This window comes from Magnolia sinica, chromosome 3 (genome assembly GCF_029962835.1).
Source record: "Magnolia sinica isolate HGM2019 chromosome 3, MsV1, whole genome shotgun sequence".
NCBI lineage: Eukaryota > Viridiplantae > Streptophyta > Magnoliopsida > Magnoliales > Magnoliaceae > Magnolia > Magnolia sinica.
Window position 1 is genome coordinate 30565958 of NC_080575.1, and position 19203 is coordinate 30585160.

Genomic DNA, 19203 nt, shown 5'->3' on the forward strand with positions numbered 1-19203 from the left:
ATCACTAATCAAAAAGGCATTTTTAACATCAATCGAAGTAAGGACTAATGCAAATTGGCGACAAGAGAAATAATCACTTGAACAGAGTTTATCTTAGCAACAGGAATAAAGGTCGCGAAATAATCCTTACTAAAAGTCTGTGCAAAGCCTTTAACTATAAGGAAGGCTTTATGTTGAGCTATACTTACATCAGGATTGTACTTGAGCATACACCCAACGACAACCCACGAAATTCTTTTGGGCTTGGTTACCCACCCATCTCCCATGTATGATTCTTTTCAAGGGCTACCATCTCCTCCTCCATAGCTTGTCACCATAGATGAGAAATAAGAGCCTCCTTAACATTTTTAGGAATGGTGGAGGTAGAGCACCCAAGAGCATAAATATAGGAGCTATGTTGAGAAGACAGAATGATAGTTAACAAAGAGCTAAATGCTATGAGAAGTGTATTGCTTTTTTACTTTTTTAACGGCAACAGGTAAGTTCAAGGAATGGTCGTCTAAATATGGATCAACATAAATAGGCAAACAAGTAGGAACACTATCAGTAACCGTAATCAAAGGAGCGTGTTTCATGTTGTCCTAAGAAAAAATAGGATTACGAATATTCCTTTGTTCATATACCTTCAAGTTAGACTTAGTGAAATCAATAGCAACCTTATCCTTAGCATTGTCGGGTTAGAAGGAACAAACACTATTTCATCTAACTTAAGGACAGAGATAGAAAGAACCATAGAATGGTGCTCTTTGTTTCCACCTAAAAAAATACGGAGCATCTTCAACAAATTTAACATCCATATAAACATAATGCTTTTTAATAATTGGATTAAACCATTTAGAAATAATAGGAATTAGACCCCATACGTCTGAATGAACTAAAGAAAAAATTCTACTAGACCATTTTTCCACGGGAAGATAAAAAGACTTCTAGTGTTTGGCTAAGGCACATGACTCACGCTTTAAGTTTTCGACATCATTAGACTCAACTGACATAGGTAATAAAGACAATAGGACTAAAGTCGAGGGATGACCAAACCTATAATGCCAGATATAAAGGTCTTCCTTCTTTAACACTAAAACACTCATTAATATGACTTGAAGTATTTAAATGAAAATATATAAACTATCATTCTCATGTCCATCACCAAGCAATTTCTTTGCCTTCAGATCCTGGAAAATACAACGATCAAAATAAAAATCCACACTACAATTGAGGTCATTTGTAATCTTACTAAATGATATCAAATTAGACATAATATTAGGAACCAATGAGCTAGATGACAAGGAAAAAGACAAAAACAGATACATTACCCTTACCCCAATAGTGTTAGGGTACCATCTGTTAATTTCACACGGCCTAAATTTAGATTAGGAGTAAAGGAAGAAAAAGAACTAGATGTATATATCATTTGATCAATAGCCCTCGAATCAATAATCCAAGGACTTGACAAAGAAGTAGTATGAAAGGTAGTGCATGTGTTGCCTGTTTGGGTCAAGGAAGTGGATGAGGAAACCTTATTTTGAGTAGTATCCCTTAACAAAGTATCATATTTAGATTTTGAGAGATGAATCACATCACCAACTAATGGAAGCACAAGTGAAGTTTTGTAAGGTATCATGTCCCCAACAGTAATATGAGAGTCCCTTCCATCCAAAGCAATAGAATTGACTGCTCCACCCTGAGGACGACAATGAAGAACCTAGTAATAGTCAAAAGTGTGTCAATGTCTGCCACAATGAGTCCATAACTGATCCATGCGATGACAATGGCCAGGACTACGTCCACAGCCTCTGCCACCATCACGACTACCTAGTCCTGCACCACATACATGACCAGCACCAGTATGATCAAAGTTTCTGAATCCTGTCACTAAGGCAGATTTTTCAACCACAGTTGAACCCATAGTTGTTTGACGTTTTTCATCATGTAATACCTAAGCATACAAACTAGTAAGCAATGGTAAAGAAGGTGAACCAAGAATCTAAGAACAAACTGGTTCAAAACCAATATTAAGACCTGCCAATAACTCAAAGATCCATTTCTTTTCAACGCTTTTTATATGCCTCCGTATATGTAGAACACACAAATTAAAGATCATCAAGAAAGGATAATTCCTGCCATAGACCACGCATCTTGGCATAATAATCAGACACAAATCTCTCCCCCTGTCACTAGTGACTAAATCACCTAATAAATATTATAAATATGAGCCATAATATTCTAATTAGCATACAATTCATAGGCCGTCAACCAAATCTCACGTGGATAGGCAAAAACGACCTTCGTTAACTCCTGGTTCCATAGAGTAGCCATGACATAACCAACAAATTGTTTGATTTTCATTCATCATATGATGGATCAGTGGTAGAGGGTGATTCTTCTACACTACCATCTATATATCCCAACTTTTGTTTGTCTCCAATAAACATTTCAACTACTTTCGACCACTAAAGGTAATTACTTGAACTCAATTTGTGTTGTAATCTGCAGACCAAGGTTCTCAGAATGAACAACTAACCGTTACATTCTGGAATTGACAGGGTCTATAGTCTCAAATGTGGATGAAGAAGCCATATAGAATCTCAAACAACTAATTCCAAAATAATGCTATAAACAGCAATAGCAGTCAGAACAACTATTGCAATAGGAAATTCCAACGAATCTCCAAACCCAATCACAAACAGAAGAGGGTCTTGCGGCCACAAAATAGGCTGAAGAATAAGATTAATAACCTGCTTGCTGTCCACAAATACGGTTCGTCTTGGTTCTGGTGGGAAAAAGACTAATCACTAGATTGAAATGGGACTGAAACAGTATCTAAATGGACCAAAATTGGTCCTGGTTTCAGTTTCAATGTGATTTGCACTCCAAAACCGTTATTTAAATGATGGTATGTATTGGACCATTTAGGTGGAGTACATTTCACCTGCCAACTAGATTGCTGACTTGTAGTTTTGGAGCTCTTGATGGTAGTTACTTTTGATATCTTTTAAGTGGCTCTGCTTCAGAAAGAATACTGCATATGACAACAGTGTTTTAAATATTGGTAGCATTGGTCGATACTTCGATATCACAACTTGCTGATACTTGTCGGTCAAAATATCACAATATATCACAATGTATCGATGGTATTTTGATACATTGCAATATATTCAAAATACGTAGTTATCAAATGCCTGATATCGTTGAGACATGAGATATGTATCAGCGATATCGCCCCTACATCAGTCCCCTTGTGAAAAAGGAAAATCGCCAAAATTCCAAAGAAAAATCCCAATTTCTCTGACAAAATTTGTAGGCATTATGTTCTTAAGGGGATTTCAACCATTCCAATTCATTTGTTTGGAGCGACAAAGGGGATTTGCGTAAATTGAAATCGGAGAGTGGTATACGAAAACCAATCAGTGATTTTTTTTTCTTCTTAAATTTGAACTGTCTTCTCTTGTTTAAATTGATTAAAATCTGTGGATTCAAGTTAGTAATCCATGATTTTGTTTGTTTTGCATGCTCAATAATGGATTTTAACCTCTCATTTACGATATTGGAGAAAATGGGGCAATTTGGGGAAAATCCATTCATTTTAAGATTTCACCAATTTAACTTGTAACTAGAGTGTGGAAAGGTCATGTGAGAGTGCTTAGAGGTTGATTTAAGATTGACGGAAGTTTTTAATTTTTTTTTGGAAAAAAATGAATGAATGAATGAATATATATATATATATATATATATATATATATATATATATATATATATATATATATATATATATATATATATATATAAAATTACAGATTAATGCTTATTTGTTCCTAATATTTATGTATTTATGAGTGTATGCGAATTTTAACATCAGTTATACTTTTTATTTATTTAAATTTTAAATACATTGTATGTGCTAACTGCTAACATATGATAGGAATTATGCAAATATTAGTGATTTTTATATTTATTAAAATTTTATTTTGAAAAGAATTAAAACTTGTGAAAATATTTGAGATGATGAGCAATACCATGACCATCCTGTTGAGATGGAGATGATGACTTTGAGCCACCGCATAACTCTGTGGGTCTAAGGCACAACTACACAGTTGTATTGAGGGAACATTTATATTTTTACTTATTTTTTGTCTTTTGAATGTTGTGGTTGTGTTTTCACATGTCTTCTGTGATCTATAAATTATATGAACTAATTTTGAATATAATTTCACCACTTCTGTCAGATAGTGCATAGTTTACGACTACATACAAAGGAAACTTATTTTTGTGTGCTTGAAATGTGTAATAATGTCTTTTTTAACATCCCCTGAAATTTCATTGAAAAATTCGAGCAATTTCCCAATGTTTCCCAAGAACAATGATACATAATGTGTTACATGCGATTTTTACCATGCAATGCCAATATGTTTCTGTTTCCCAGGGGTGCAATCAATGTTCGAAGTATCGGTATCACTACAAGTATCGCTGGCTGGGGATATGGAAACAATATCGATATCGCCGATAATATCGATGATAATCGAAAATGCGGGGAAACATGGGAAAGACGGTGGAATTTTCAGCGAAACTTCAGGAGATGTTAAAATGCACATACTTGCATATTTAGACATATATATATATATATATATATACAAAAAGGGCCTTAAAAGCATGTGCTGTTGTAAGAAATCAGTCCAACCGTCCCATCCGGCCTATTTAACCATCCAACCTTCCATTCAAACATCCATTAATATTGCAAAATATCAACAACACATGATATTTCACCAAGAAATCATCAACAATTGGAAAGGAAATGAAAGATTGCGGTCTCAATATTGCGCATGTTGCGATATCGATAATATCGAGATATTATCAATATTATCAATGACAAATTGAACACTACACACAATCATGTGCCCATGAAAAGAAATTGAAATAAAAATTTCTCTAATAAACAAAATTTTGATGATATCAATATGTTGGCGATATTATTGAAATATCGACGATACACTTATGATATGATACAAGCATTACCTAGACTTTACATAGTCGAAAATATTGGCGATATTGATGCATTGGCAATTCGAGAGACACTTAGAATTTACATAGGCAATTACATTAACGATATTGATACGTTGGCGATACTTAGCGATACGTTGCTAATACCTGGAATTTCTGATACTACCAGCGTTATTGGTATCGCTGAGCTAGAGATAAAGATAATATCAGAGATATTTTGATAATATCGGAGATGATTCGAACACTGGGTGCAATACATGTGTCGATAGCGACACTTAAATCACTGCTCTTTGATGATGCTTATTCTTTTACGAACCTGAGTGATGAGTTCGAGTAGTAGCTGCATTTATCTGTTCTTAGACACTTGAATTTCCATATATTCATAAAGTTACCTATCCAAAAAAAGAAAAAGAAAAGAAAAAGTAAAAAAAGAAAAAGAAGGTTTCGCATATTCCTCACGTTGACTTGAATGTAGTCTGCCTTCCATGCTGTCAATGAATTTGATTCTTTCATGACTAAACAACACATGGTTTTACTGATGCTTTGCATGATTCGGAGGACACTGTTCCATGGATATCCGGATGCGGACTCGTAAAATTGTATTGCTAAATTTGCTATGCTGTGCTCTGGTACGACACCTTTGTTGCTGAGTGGGAACTGTTTTCCTATTATTGTTCAGAGGAAACATGAAGGGTTCTGTTCTTACAAAGACTCCTGTAAGTGTTACATATATATTTTTAAACCGACAAAACTAAATTACAATTATACTGAATATAATATGCAAAAGATACAAGTTCCCACCGTACACGCGAACACAATAAAACACAGATACCAATTTGTTTGTTGAAAACGAAATATTGGTTCTACTGAGGATAACAAGAAGAAAGAGGAAGAATAATATTGGCACAGATACACATGCATGCAGATGGATGCACATGTGTGCACATGCACACACACTGTACATGTAATATTGAAATGTGTTGGTTAGCATTGCTTCACTCTCATTAAGATCTAAACTAAATTAGGGATTGGACTTTCATTTAATGCCACTTTAAAGTTTTATTTAGTACAATCCTTGGCCATTTCTGGTTCAACTGACCTAATGGTATGACTTGCAGGGAACAGAAATTTGTCTGGAACGTCCATGGAGGAGGGAAACCATGCATAATCTTGTCAAGGAAGCCACTGGAATCAACTTCAGCGAGTTTGGTAATGATGTTAAAGCTGCAAAAGATGTTTCTATTAGGACACTTGAGAATGGTGTGGACAACAATGATAAAGTCTCCTTTGAAACATGCCCATCTGTGGGCCATGTCCTTAATGAGGTAAATGATCTTATAAGTGATTTCTGAAATTAGATTTTTTGGGTACTTGCTTAATTGTCTATTCGATTTCTCTCTGTTTATTGTTTTGATGCTGAAAGTGAAGGATGTAGGCTTCTACACTCCTTGAGATAACTAGTATCAATAGATGCTTAATTTTCTGACAAAGCGTGGTATTACTATAACTGGATTAAGCTGGTATTGGAACTTGATATGCTAAACCCTAGTGAAGTTCATGAAGAGGCTGAATTTACATTGATGCTGTATATTTATAGAATACTTCTCCTCGGACCTTTGGGAGGACATAATACAAGAGTTAATTTTCATCCTTTATAAAAAAAAAATGACTGTGTAATTGGATGCTAATGGATGATGTCTGTTCCTTCACATGGAAAAACTGTTTTATTTTTTCCTGTTGTTTCATAGGCTGTAAATTGTTCTGAGGGCTTTTCCAATATTTTTGAGATTTCTTTCCTCAAAAAAAAAAAAAAAAGAAAAAAAAAAGAAAAAGGAAGAAGCTATTGGCCGTTATAGGGCCATATTGACCGATATTATAGTGCTTCCTCATGAAGGAACTTGAACCCAAGATATTGTAAATAGAGTACATTAACCTTGCACATGGCTTACAAAAATCACCCAATTGCCAAGTAGAGTTGAAATTTTTTGATGAGCTCCTTATTCTATGCTCGTCAGATACAATATATTATAGGATAGGCTATTGATGTAATAGAGAATTCTCATTTCCAGGGTTTCACATTGATTTCTAGTTAAATAATATGAAGTTTGAATCACACCAGAACCAAAGTACTTGTACATTCATCTAAACCCTATTCCTAGTCCTAATAGTAAATTTAATAGAATCGAAATTGCGCATCCCTAAACATCTCTAAAAACCTTGGAACCTTAGTTAAGATTGCCAATTAATTAGAATTGTCTCTTATGAAAAGAAACCCTAGTGAAAACACAAAACATATCTTAAACATTTTGATCCAAATCCTAAACTTGCTAAAGGTAAATCATTGGAAAAAATTAGAACTTTTCTAATCTTATCACCAAAACTAATTCTTAGATATACTTCTGAACCAAAACTATTTTTTGGGAAATAACTTTGTCATAAGTATCGATATGGTTGTATATGTTAGTATATACAGTTAAGGGGAAAAATCCAAAAGGATTAGGAAATTAACAAAAAAGAAGAAGTGAGGATCCCAAATATGCAATTCTTTTTTGGTTTTGGACATGTATTTGATGGTGTAACGGGCCATTCTTTGGTAAGATTGCTGTCTATATCTTTCTTGTTAATCTCATGAATTGTGCGTGCACCAACCCCTGGTCCTGCCTTTGCTACTACATCTATCACAGATCAACGACTTGCATGATTTTAAAGTCCTTGCAAGTAATGGCCCACAACATGTTCCTGTTTTTTGGGCTTGAGATCATAGAATCTAGAGATCTAGTTTTATTCCAAAATGCCTAATTATTTCTTTCCTTGCATAGTAGCTACCAAACCGTGGGGAGCACCAAACTACTTGAGAGTTTTTTCCTTTACTAGAGAAAGTATCACACTTCCAGGAGGAGAAGATCTTGCATAAATTGTGGCATTACCTAGTGGACCTTAAAAAGGCCGAATATAGTGAACCACCCATGGCTAAAGAAATGGTAGTGAATGAGAAGGTGATTAATCGGCTAGTGGTATTGATAATATTGCCAAAATTTTGAACAATGTCATCAATTGAAGGATTTGATCATAGGTGTCTTCCTAATTTGGGGCTTCCAGTTGTTGGTTAGGACTTAGGACCATGGTGGGGACCTTCCCTCGATGTGTCCATGTGCTCGAACTTTGGTCTCCAGATTCCATGCATACCGGAGGTCCCCTACTTGATTAGTGAGATTGCATACTGTGTGCATGAGTTGATCTACCCACTCTGTGGGTGCGTGGATCAATTGGATAACTTGAATAAACTATTCTTGTGTCACCCCTTTCGATTCGAAACTATCAGGAGATGATGTAGAGGTAGCAATTTCCCAGTTATCACCCGCTCTGATACTAAAATGGTGCAACCTGGTTATCGAGTCAATGAGATCTCAACTGCCGAATCACAAAGAAATGGACAAGAGTACACCCACAAGAATATTTGAGTAGATAGGGTGAAATACTTTATTGATATCAAACTTCTTACAATACTAAAGCAAAACTCACACTAAAATTTTTGGAATCCCTACATCCTACACCCCCTAAATGAATCTTCAATTAGAATTCCTGCTAGTGTTTTAAATATCAACGATATTGGCCGGTATATCCCACGATATATCTTGTATCCCACCTGTGCAATACGAAACTCGCAAGTAGTGCGATATATCTCACATGTTCGATTCGGTGAGCATTTTCGATTTTCGATCCTTTTTTTTTCTAGTAAATCATGTTAAATTAGCGTCAAATTGTTACAAATACAAGGATTGGGAGCTTCACTTTTGAGATTTGGAGGAGATGGGGTGAGTTGCGGAAAGTTGAAAAAATCAAAATTTCCCACTTGGTCGCAAACCGGTTGTGATCCTTATGTCCAAACATAAAATCAAACATGTATGTAACCTAATCTAGTGATCCTTCTTTTGCTTTTGAATGTATTGGTTGTGTTTTCCACACATCTTCTTATATTTATAAATTATATGAACTTTGAATATACTTGCATCAATTCAGTTAGATAACATACTTGCATCAATTCAGTTAGATAACGCATAGATTAGGAATCCATACAAAGAAAACCTATTATGTGCACTTATTTTTTGTAATGTTTTGATTTATAAGTGTGTGTTGATGTGTTTTTTAACAATCATTGAAGTTTCGTTTAGAAAATCGACTAATTTCCTCATGTTTCCAACAACAATGATACATTACACGATACAACCGATATGTCCCATTCAATAACCGATACGTATCTGTATCGCAAAGGTGCGATACATAACGCGATACCGATATTTCGAACACTAATTCCTGCAATTAAGATGGTAAAAGCCTAAAAATAGTAAAAACAAATTTAAGAAATAATCCTCCAAATCTTCAATCATATCCTCAAATTAGCTGCTTATCTTCAATCGTATCTCCCATATCTTCAATCACAATTTTAAATCAGCCCCTATATTTTCCATAGATAGTAAATTGCAAATCTTGATATTTAGTCCTTAAATCTATAAATAAACAGTCCAAAATCAGTACATGTTGGGCCCTACGGTAGGTTGTGGGCCTACATCATCACCACTATCAAGACTCAACAAACTAGAGACCCCAATTTCCCTTATTTCTCATTCTATTTCCACTCTAGTGTTGCCTCGAGTAATACTTTTCAGTACATATTTTTTAGCCAACTTAATATATTTAGTTCACTTCAGAAAATTTTCATTTGTGTCAATGTATTCAATACACCCAAATAGTCAAGGTGAGCAACTACCCTGGGAGCCTAGATGATTGCCTAGTGATGTTCCTGAAAACTAGAAAATGAAGGGGTATGTTATGACATCTGTAGAGTGCAAGTGACCGTTCTAACTTCTGCAGGTGACTGTTTTGATCTCTAGCAAAGCATGCATAATTTATAAGATTACAACCCTATTAAGTTGGGTAAGAAGGTCATAAAAAAACCATATAAATGGTCATGTTGCGAGGAGTGATTGATTATGCACATTCTTGCAGTGATTTTTTTACAATATTACTTCATGATTAAGTACTTTCCAGAGTTTTGTGTATTGCGGAAGCAAGCTGATAAGTTCTGGAAAGACTTTACAAGTTTGTGGAGTTAGGGAGATTATTGATGGCTCCCTCATTGACACCGAACACAACAGCATAACTACTGATGGCTATCTACTACCATTCATCAGGATTGGTCCAATTTGGATTTGATCAGATATTGAGTCGGAGTCTTACACAGATTGTAGAGACATGGAGGAAAACTCCAGCTGGAAATTCTTTCCCATGTGTTTGTTGTTTATCAAATCATTCAATTATCATTTAACAATAGAAAAGAGGAGGGGATACTCTCTGTTTCTTTTATCCACTTCCTAACAGAAGGAAATGATATAGCTGATGGATTGGGGGGGGGGGGGGCGGCGGGGGGGCGCGAGGGATTCATCTCCACTCACTGTAGATTGGGGAATCCCTCCATCTCCTATAATTCTCTTCCTTTTTTAATAAAACCATCTTTCTTACCCTTAAAAAGGAACAATTGAAATTTTCTTTCAGTTTGGCCCTTCCCTGTGGCAGAACAACATCCTCTTGAAAATATTATATTCAGTTCTACAGAGGTTGTGTGCTTCAACACAAGTGACAACAACAATGCTTGTGTGCTCAGTATGCTTATCTTTATGATTCACCTTCTTTCCCTTCAATTGACCAGGATTCTTTACAACTTTGTCAAAGTGCTCACTCTTTCTTACCACAGGGCTTTACTATGATTTGCCTTAATGTGGATTTGTTACTTTGTTCTAGTTAATGGTTGTTTTTGTCAGTTTTTATCACTAGTTTTTCATGGAAGTCTCTTCGCCATGGCAAGGGCCCACATTAACAGCATTCACATGTGAACCTGGTACTTATCTGTCCACTAGATGTCAACCTTCTCAATTACCCGTGCTCTGGAACCAGCCATGGCATAGGCCCAACTTGACTACACTGTCATGCAAATGTGGTCCACCTACTACCATCCGTAGCCCACCCATTACATGCAGTAGTCATACCATTGAGCATGAGCCACACATGCACATGGAGGTCATGCATGAGTTGTTGGCCTCACAGAATAATAAGGAGCCCATTGATACATGTTTCCCAAACAACCCACATATGCCATTGCAATCACACCCACATTGCACCATAGCCCACTATTTAATTAGTTGAACTCTAGGGCATGTAGTGTTAGATGAGACCGCTTGGTGCATAGACCAAAAAAGCTACTAGGGACACATTACTCACGAAGATGCTTGGGTACTTTGGTGCACAAAATATGAGGGAGCCCACTGATACATGTGTACTGAACAACAATAACATGGCAACATGATCGTGATCCATGCTTCACCTTAGCCCAACTGTTGCATGCTACACACAAAGGGGGAACTTGAGAACAGTTAAACATGTTTTGAAGAGTTGGACAAGTCCCACCCAAATTGTCCGAGTCGATTTGGACTTGGATTGTACCTGATCTGGTTTGACAGCACAAGTCATGTAGACGATCCACCCCTACTCGGATGAGTCTGGCAGATTTACCCTGACTTGGACGAGTTGGGCTGATTCACTCCAACTCAGGTAACTCCCAACTTGACTTGATACCGAATGAATTGGTCTGAGTCTCCAAGTCTTTTAATCATGCAGTTAACATGCTGTTCAAGACAAGCCCTCTGAGCAGTCAGCAGATGTGATACTAATATATCAAATCATGGTAAAGTAAATAAAAAGATTGAAAAATAAAAAGATTTCATCAGTATCTTAATAAAATTCACACCCCCCTCCCCCCCCTCTCACTACATGGGATCGTACTCTCAGCTGGTTGAAACAGAGATAACCATCTAATTGAGCTAGTGGCTGTTCCCAACCAACTGTAGAACAAGGAATCTAATCCCTTTTTTCTGCATCAAACAGATTGCTTTGATGAATACGGCATTTATCTAGGCAACTAATATTGTGACCACATTTATCTGGACAGCTAATATCGTGATCATACAGTTGCTTTTCCTTTTGATCATGTAAGCCTTCTTCTTATATTGTTGCACCATTGAATCTTTGTATCCTTGTTCCAGGTTTTTGAGACCATTGTTGAGCCAACTCTTGTGCAGCCCACATTTGTTCTAGACTATCCTATCGAGATCTCTCCACTGGCTAAGCCACATCGGAGGTAGTAAGCTTTCCCCCATATTTGATAAGTTCAAATATAGCTTTTTGGTACGTTGTGTTTAAGAGGGAGGTGGGTTAAACAAACCCAAGATTCTAAGCTACGTTGTATAGTTTTGGTGATAAAAGTTGGGCACTTCTAGAGTTGTTTTGTAGAAAGTTGCTGAAATTCCTCCTACAAAAGTTCTAGCATGTCCATTCTTTTCTTCTCAAAATGTGGTATCAGTGTTGCATTTATAGTTCCAGGAGTTTTTCTTACTGTGTCCCAAATTCTTGTTGTAATGTAACAGGTATTGTTGTCTTTCAGAAAAATACATCTTTCATATGTAGTTCACTAGTTCTTGGTCATTTGCATTTTGTTCTACTAAATTTTACCAAATTTTACACCTCGGGATTCTGTTGGTCTAGTCAGGATTGTTGAATGTAGGGCTTACTTCAATTTGATAAAGCAGATACTTCAGATATTCATGAGGTCAATAGAGTTGGATCCTGTTTCTTATATGTACTAAACTTCAAATTGTGGGTAAGGTCATGGGATATTTCTTCATTATTACTTGATTTTTCATGGGGACATATTCAACAGGGTGGACATTTGAGGCAGGACCACCTCATCACCAACATGGGGTACCAGATTGAGCACTGGTTACTGCAATATTGTAAGGAAATATCTGATTGATTTATGGACCCACAAGGTCAATTGGACTGTGGAGCCCACAGTCCTATTGGATGGAGTAGATACATGAAATGGTTGGACTTTTTGGCCCACACGTCCAATTGTTGTGCTTTTCAAAGCTGTATATAAAAACTATATGCATGTGCTAGGGGATTTTTTTGTTAACTCCATTGTCCTACAATGCTATACTGGTTGGTACATGGAGAATATAGCAAGTTTATAATTATTTTCCTCAATTACCTCTCTTTTTATTACAAGTTAGAGACAGATTAGGTAGGTTATTTTTTGGGCCAGCAGGCTTTCAGCCTTGGCTTTTTTTTTTTTTTAAAAATAAAATAAATTTTAAGTAGGACTTTCTAAACTGTAATGTGACTTCCTCAGGGTTTCATTGTGGTGTGACTTGTCATATCTATCAGTGGTTTATGCATTTACTGTTGTAATTTGGGGTTATTAAGAAAATTGGAGAATCTAATGGAGGAATCAATCAACAAATGGGTAAAAATTCAAAATCTTTACGTACAAGGTTTGGTTACCTCTGTGCTCCTCCAAAAATCCCAATTCCTAATCTTAGAAATTTCCAAAATTTCCATTTGCCTAACCCTGAAACCCAATTTTCTGAAACCCTAGGACCCATATTTCTTGATGCTCTGTGTGTGTGTGTGTGTGTGTGTGTGTGTGTGTGTGTGTGTGTGTGTGTGTGTGTGTGTGTGTGTGTTCTTCTCCCTGTTTCCCCAAAAAAATCTGTCTAAACCTAAATCTTGACCCCATTTTTGTCAATTTTCCTAACCATACACCCGAAAACCCAATGAAAAAACCCAAAATTCCCAGTTTTTAGCCATAATTCCTCAAATTTACGAAAATCCTCTACTTTTCTAAACCCCTAAACCTAAAACCCCTAATTTCTACAATTTCCCAAACTTGAAATCCAATTTTACTAAAATCCGCAATTTCACCATTTTGCAAACGAGAATTTTCCTCGACTCTCCCCAATTCCTAATCCTAGAAATTTCCAAAATTTCCATTTGCCTAACCTTGAATGATGCAGGACAATTAACCACTTGCTCTAAAAGCTGGAACTGTTAGAGTATGGCGAATTAATCTCTTTATCTCATAGCCCAGGCCCCACATCTCATGGGTTAGGACCTTAGCTGAACCCCCTTCGTGGGCCCCAAATCACATGGGCTACCCACCTCGAACACAAGACCCCCCGCTCTAATACCAATTTGATGCAAGACAATTAATCACTTGCTCTAAAAGTTCAAACTGTTAGAGTGTGGCGAATTAATCCCTTTATCTCATAGCCTAGGCCCCACATCTCATGGGTTAGGACCTCGGCTGAACCCCCTTCGTGGGCCCCAAATCACATGGGCCGCCCACCCCGAGTGTCCCCGCATCCCACAGGCTACCCCACTCGAGCCCTGTGTGAAATGCACATTAATCACCCTTGGTGAGGAGTCTCGAACACGAGACCTCCCTTGTGGACCCCCAAATCACATGGGTCACCCACCCCGAGTGTGCCCCTGCATCCTACAGGCGACCCCACTCGAGCTCGGTGTGAAAATGCCCCTGCATTATTGAAACCCTAGACCCCATATTTCCTAATATTTTCTTAATTTTCCTAACCTAAATACTCATTTAGCCAAAATTTACAATTTCTTCCAGGCCCTAAGTTTGGTGAAGGGATCGGTTATGCTTTGGGCAATGGAGAAAGGTTAAAGTTTTGGCAGGATGTGTGGGTTAGCAAGTAGAAGTTGAGAGAGGTTTTTTTCGAATCTAGCCATGTTTGCCCCAGAGGTTGATTTCTTCGTTGCGTGGTATTTCTCTTTCTTGTCTAATGGGGTGGTTTGGTCTCCCCCTTGCTGTTGAAATTTGTCTAATGATGAGTTTGACGGGTTCTTATAATTGTTGGATCGATTGTACTACACTCATCCCTTGGTGGGGAGAGAAGGATCGTTTGTGATGGAAGAAGGAGAGCTTGGGTCATTTTTTTGTTAGACCATTCTTTAGCGCTCCAAGGTGACTCACCGAGGAGGCAAACAAGTGGCTTCTCGTTTGTTTAGAAGTGCGGGGCAGCTCCGAAGGTGGTGTCATTAGCGTGGCTAGTGGGAAGTAAAAAAGTGCCAACCATGGATAACCTTCAAAGAGAATAATGGTAATTCTCAATGTTTGCATTATGTGCGTGAGGAATGTTGAGATAGTTGATCACTTTTCATCTTGTGTCTCTTTGCTAGAGAGGTGTGGGATATATTTTTTTCCCATCTTTCGAATTTTGTGGGTGGTTGGGTGATGGGGATGTGGACTACCTAATATTGATGGATCAGGTTGATTTACTTGCTGAGGAGTTTTAGAATGGATTGGAGGATGGGAAGGGGCCCATATGTCTTTCATAATGGGGCAAACTCGTAGACCGATCAATGGACCATGCATTATCGTACTAGTGGTATACTTTTGGGTCTACAAAAGTGTCTTTTGGTGGCATCTTCTTAAGGATTTTTTCTTTATTTTTGGACGAATTTTAGTTTATTTTGCTTTGCTTATGTCTCAGTTAAGTAGATAGGGTATTTTAGTCTTTTCCTTGTAAAATAAGATTGTAGGTTTGAGATTATAACATCCAACCCATAGTTTATGCTTGATGTAAGGCCCATATTAGTTATAGGGCTTTTCTTTTGTTCCCTTTCATATAAAACTCAATAACAAAATTGTTCAACAACTTTTAGGGACATTTTCTTATCTTTTCTATAAGCCTTAGGCTAGGGTTTGTGCAATTGCATGTTTGCACACGTGGGGTGTATGATCTAGGTTATCAAAACTGGTGAGAGCTTCGATTATTCGTTGGTTATTGCATTTTTTTTTTTGCTTTCGTTTCTAGTGAAAGAATCTTTTTTATCGGATTGGGTATGTTTGGTCATGATTTGGTCCTAGGGTTTCATACAATTGTGTGTGGTGGACTGAGGCAAATGCAGACCATCTCCCAACAACTCGCTACGCTATTAGTGATGAATGAACTACCAACTCTAAAAAAAAAAAAAAAAAAAAACGATGGCAATGAGTCGAGTGGGAGTGACGTTAACCTGTTCCATCGTGAAGCTCCATTTGTTGAGTTGTGACGAGCAGGAAGGAGGGATTATTATGATGAAAGTAGGGAGTTGAAAGTGAAGGTAGAAGTCCTTGAATATCATGTTATCATGCGCGGGGACGATTTTTTAGATTGGATTGATGCCGTGGAGAGGATATTTGATTACAAATACGTGGACGATGCAAAAAAGGTGAAAATAATCACCATGAAGTTGAAAGGTAGAGATTCGGCATGGTGGGAACATGTTAAGGCCACTTAAGAAAGGTGTGGAAAGTCCAATGTGAAAACATGGGAGAAGATGAAGTCTCTTATGAAGGAGGCCTTTCTACCCATCGACTACATACAAATTTTTTTTCCAACAATTATAGCATATTCGATAGGGGGACATGACTGTAGAGGAGTACGTGGAAGAGTTCCATAATTTGGTGGCGTGAAATAATTTCTTCGAGACTGAAGAGCAACTAGTTACTCATTTCATGGATAGGTTGTGGCTCACTATTGTATATCAGTTGGGGATTCAACTAGTGTTTACTGTTGCAGAAGCATGCAGGCAAGCCACCTTATTTGAAAAGAGGACCAAAGCTAAGTATGGTCACATGGAACCTTCTAATTGATTCACTAGTGTTTTGGGTAGCAATAGTAAGCCTATAGGGGATATGAGTCGGGTTAAGAATGTCACTCCATTGTTTGGGTCATGAGTTTTGATCGGCGGGACAACAATACAAACAAGTCAGAAAAATATCTGGTGCTATAAATACAACAGAGTTGGGCATATTTCCTCCTAATGTTTGCAACGACAAGTCAATTTGGCTGGTAGCTCCAAAGCAGTTGTGGAAGGAACAGTAAGTTGATGATGAAGGTGAGACCATAGAGGGAACACATAGTGCAGATTATGATATTGACGGTGGAGATGAGGGAATATATGCTGATGGTATAGAAACGTTGGTGATCCAAAAGGCTCTGCCCGCACCAAAGTCGTCTGTGGAAGATGATTGGTTGCAGAGTAGTAACTTCTACACTAGTTGCACAGTGAATGGCAAAGTCTATGGGGTGATCGTCGGTGGCAACAGCCGTGAAAATGTCATCTCTGAAGAGGTAGTAGAAACGCTCCAGTTGAGAATTGAGAAGCATTCAGTTCCATATAAACTTGCTTGGTTTAAGCAAGGCGGTGAGGTAATGGTTTCTCGTCGTTGTTTGGTTTCTTTCACGATTGGTAAAACCTATCATGACAATGTGTTGTGCGATGCGGTCTAAGGGATGGACGTGTGCCATATATTGGGTCGACGATGGTAGTACACCAACAAATCATTTATGATGGTTGGAAAAATATATACAGCTTCATTAAAGATAATAAGAAAATAGTATTTAAACCTATGAGAGAGAGGGTCTGGGCGCAACTTGCAACCACGGGGGATATTAGCCTTTTGTCCCATGCAAGGCTTGTGGCAAATAGACAATGTCGGAAGGTGATTTTCAAATAGGGGGATCTAGTGTGGGTCCACATGCGGAAAGAAAGGTTCGCGACAAGCACTTACAACAAGTTGGAACAGAAAAAAAATTTGGCTTGTACAAGGTCTTGAAGTGGATTAACGACAATGCTTTATTGCATTGAGCTACCACCTTTAGCGAACACTTCTAATGTATTCAATTTTGCTGATCTTACATCATATAAGGCAACGAGTTGCGGATCAGACTCGCAATCGAGTCCTTTCGAACCCAAGGAGGATAAGGACTGGACTACCTAATGTTGATTGTTGATGGATCGGGCTGATTTACTTGTCAAGGAGTTTTGGGATGGATTAGAGCGTGGGAAGGGGCTCAAATGTCTTCCATAATAGGCCAAACCTGCAAACCAATCAATGGACCACACATAATAGTACCCATGGTACACTTTTGGGTCCACAAAAGTGTCTTTTGGTGGCATTTTCCTTAAGTTATGATTTTTGCTTTGCTTATGTCTCAGTAAAGTAGATAGGTATTTTAGTCTTTTCCCTTCAAAATAAGATTGTAGGGTTGGGATTGTAACATCCAACCCATAGTTTATACTTGATGTAAGGCCCAGACTAGTTATAGGGCTTTTATTTTTTTGTTCATTTTCATATAAAACTCAATAAAAAATAAAATAAAAATGTCCAACAGCTTTTGGGGATATTTTCTTATATTTTCTACAAGCCTTGGGCTAGGTTTAGTGCAATTGCATGTTTACACGTGTGGGGTGTATGATCCAGTTCATCAAAACTGATGAGAGCTTCGATTATTCGTTGGTTATTGCCCCTCTCTCTCTCTTTTTTCGTTTCTAGTAAAAGAATCTTTTTTTTTTTTTTTTTCTTTTTCTTTCTAGTAAAAGAATCTATTTTATTGGATTGGGTGTATTTGGGCATGTTTTGGTCCTGGGGTTTGATACAACTGCTTGTGGTTGACAATTCTCATTTGTTAACTGCACCATTGGGTGAGAAAAGGAAGGTGTTATGGGATTTGTCATTATTGGTGGGTATATGGGCTTTTTGGGGGGAAAGGAATAATAAGTGCTTTTGGAATTGGAGTGGCTCTGTAGCGGAGGTGGTTAGACGGCTAAGGTCGATGCTATGGGATGGGCTTCTTGTGTAGATTCTTTTGATAGTTGTAATCTTTCCCGCATGTATTGGGCATCTTTGTTGTAAAATTTCCTTTTTTTTTTTTGGGTTTAACAAAAGTTTTCATTGTCCCTTCAAAAACAAAAGAAAAGAAAGAAAGAATGAATGAATAGTTCAGATTGACAATAGGTCACTCCATGTGATGTTTAAAAGGTTAGGGGACATTGCTAATGTCCCATGGTGGGCACTATAGTGAAACCCGCGTGTGCACACACACACAATCTTGGAACTCTACTTGGAAGCAATGCTCTAGGGTTGCAACCTTTGGTAAAGGAGTGGGGTTAATGTCAAGGAGGCTACTGGTTGTAGAACTTTGGCCAAGCAGTCATGAATAATTCCTTTTGACAAGCAAGAAAGATAACCATGAAAATTCCTATTTCGTATATAATTACAAAAGAAGATTTGTAGAGGCGACCCCAAATAGTAGGAATGATGGTACTATGATGATGAATGTTTTTATATGATAATAGGTTCCTACTATACAAACAAGGTTATAATAGATTGCATTGTACGTTATATAAATATAGCATTTTATGTTTTATATAAAACCTTTACATTGAAAAGGATAGGACTCAAAACCTTTTTTTTTCATGTTATGGACATGAAGTAAATCAAAAGATAACTCTAGAAGCGTTGCACTC

The 19203-nt window shown here is 37.4% G+C and overlaps 1 protein-coding gene across 4 annotated transcripts in view; it reads left to right on the forward strand.

Annotated features, from left to right (window-relative positions):
* The window catches only part of LOC131239771 (lysine--tRNA ligase, chloroplastic/mitochondrial), a 128017-nt gene that overhangs the window by 82302 nt on the left and 26512 nt on the right, over positions 1-19203 (forward strand). For all 4 annotated transcript variants that reach the window (XR_009168376.1, XM_058237636.1, XM_058237635.1 and 1 more), the window contains exons 10-11: positions 6111-6317; positions 12090-12184. Coding sequence is in view for 3 of the 4 variants with exons in the window: in XM_058237636.1 (XP_058093619.1) it covers positions 6111-6317; positions 12090-12184 (302 nt within the window). In the remaining variant the exon portion in view is untranslated. The remainder of the gene's footprint in view (positions 1-6110; positions 6318-12089; positions 12185-19203) is intronic.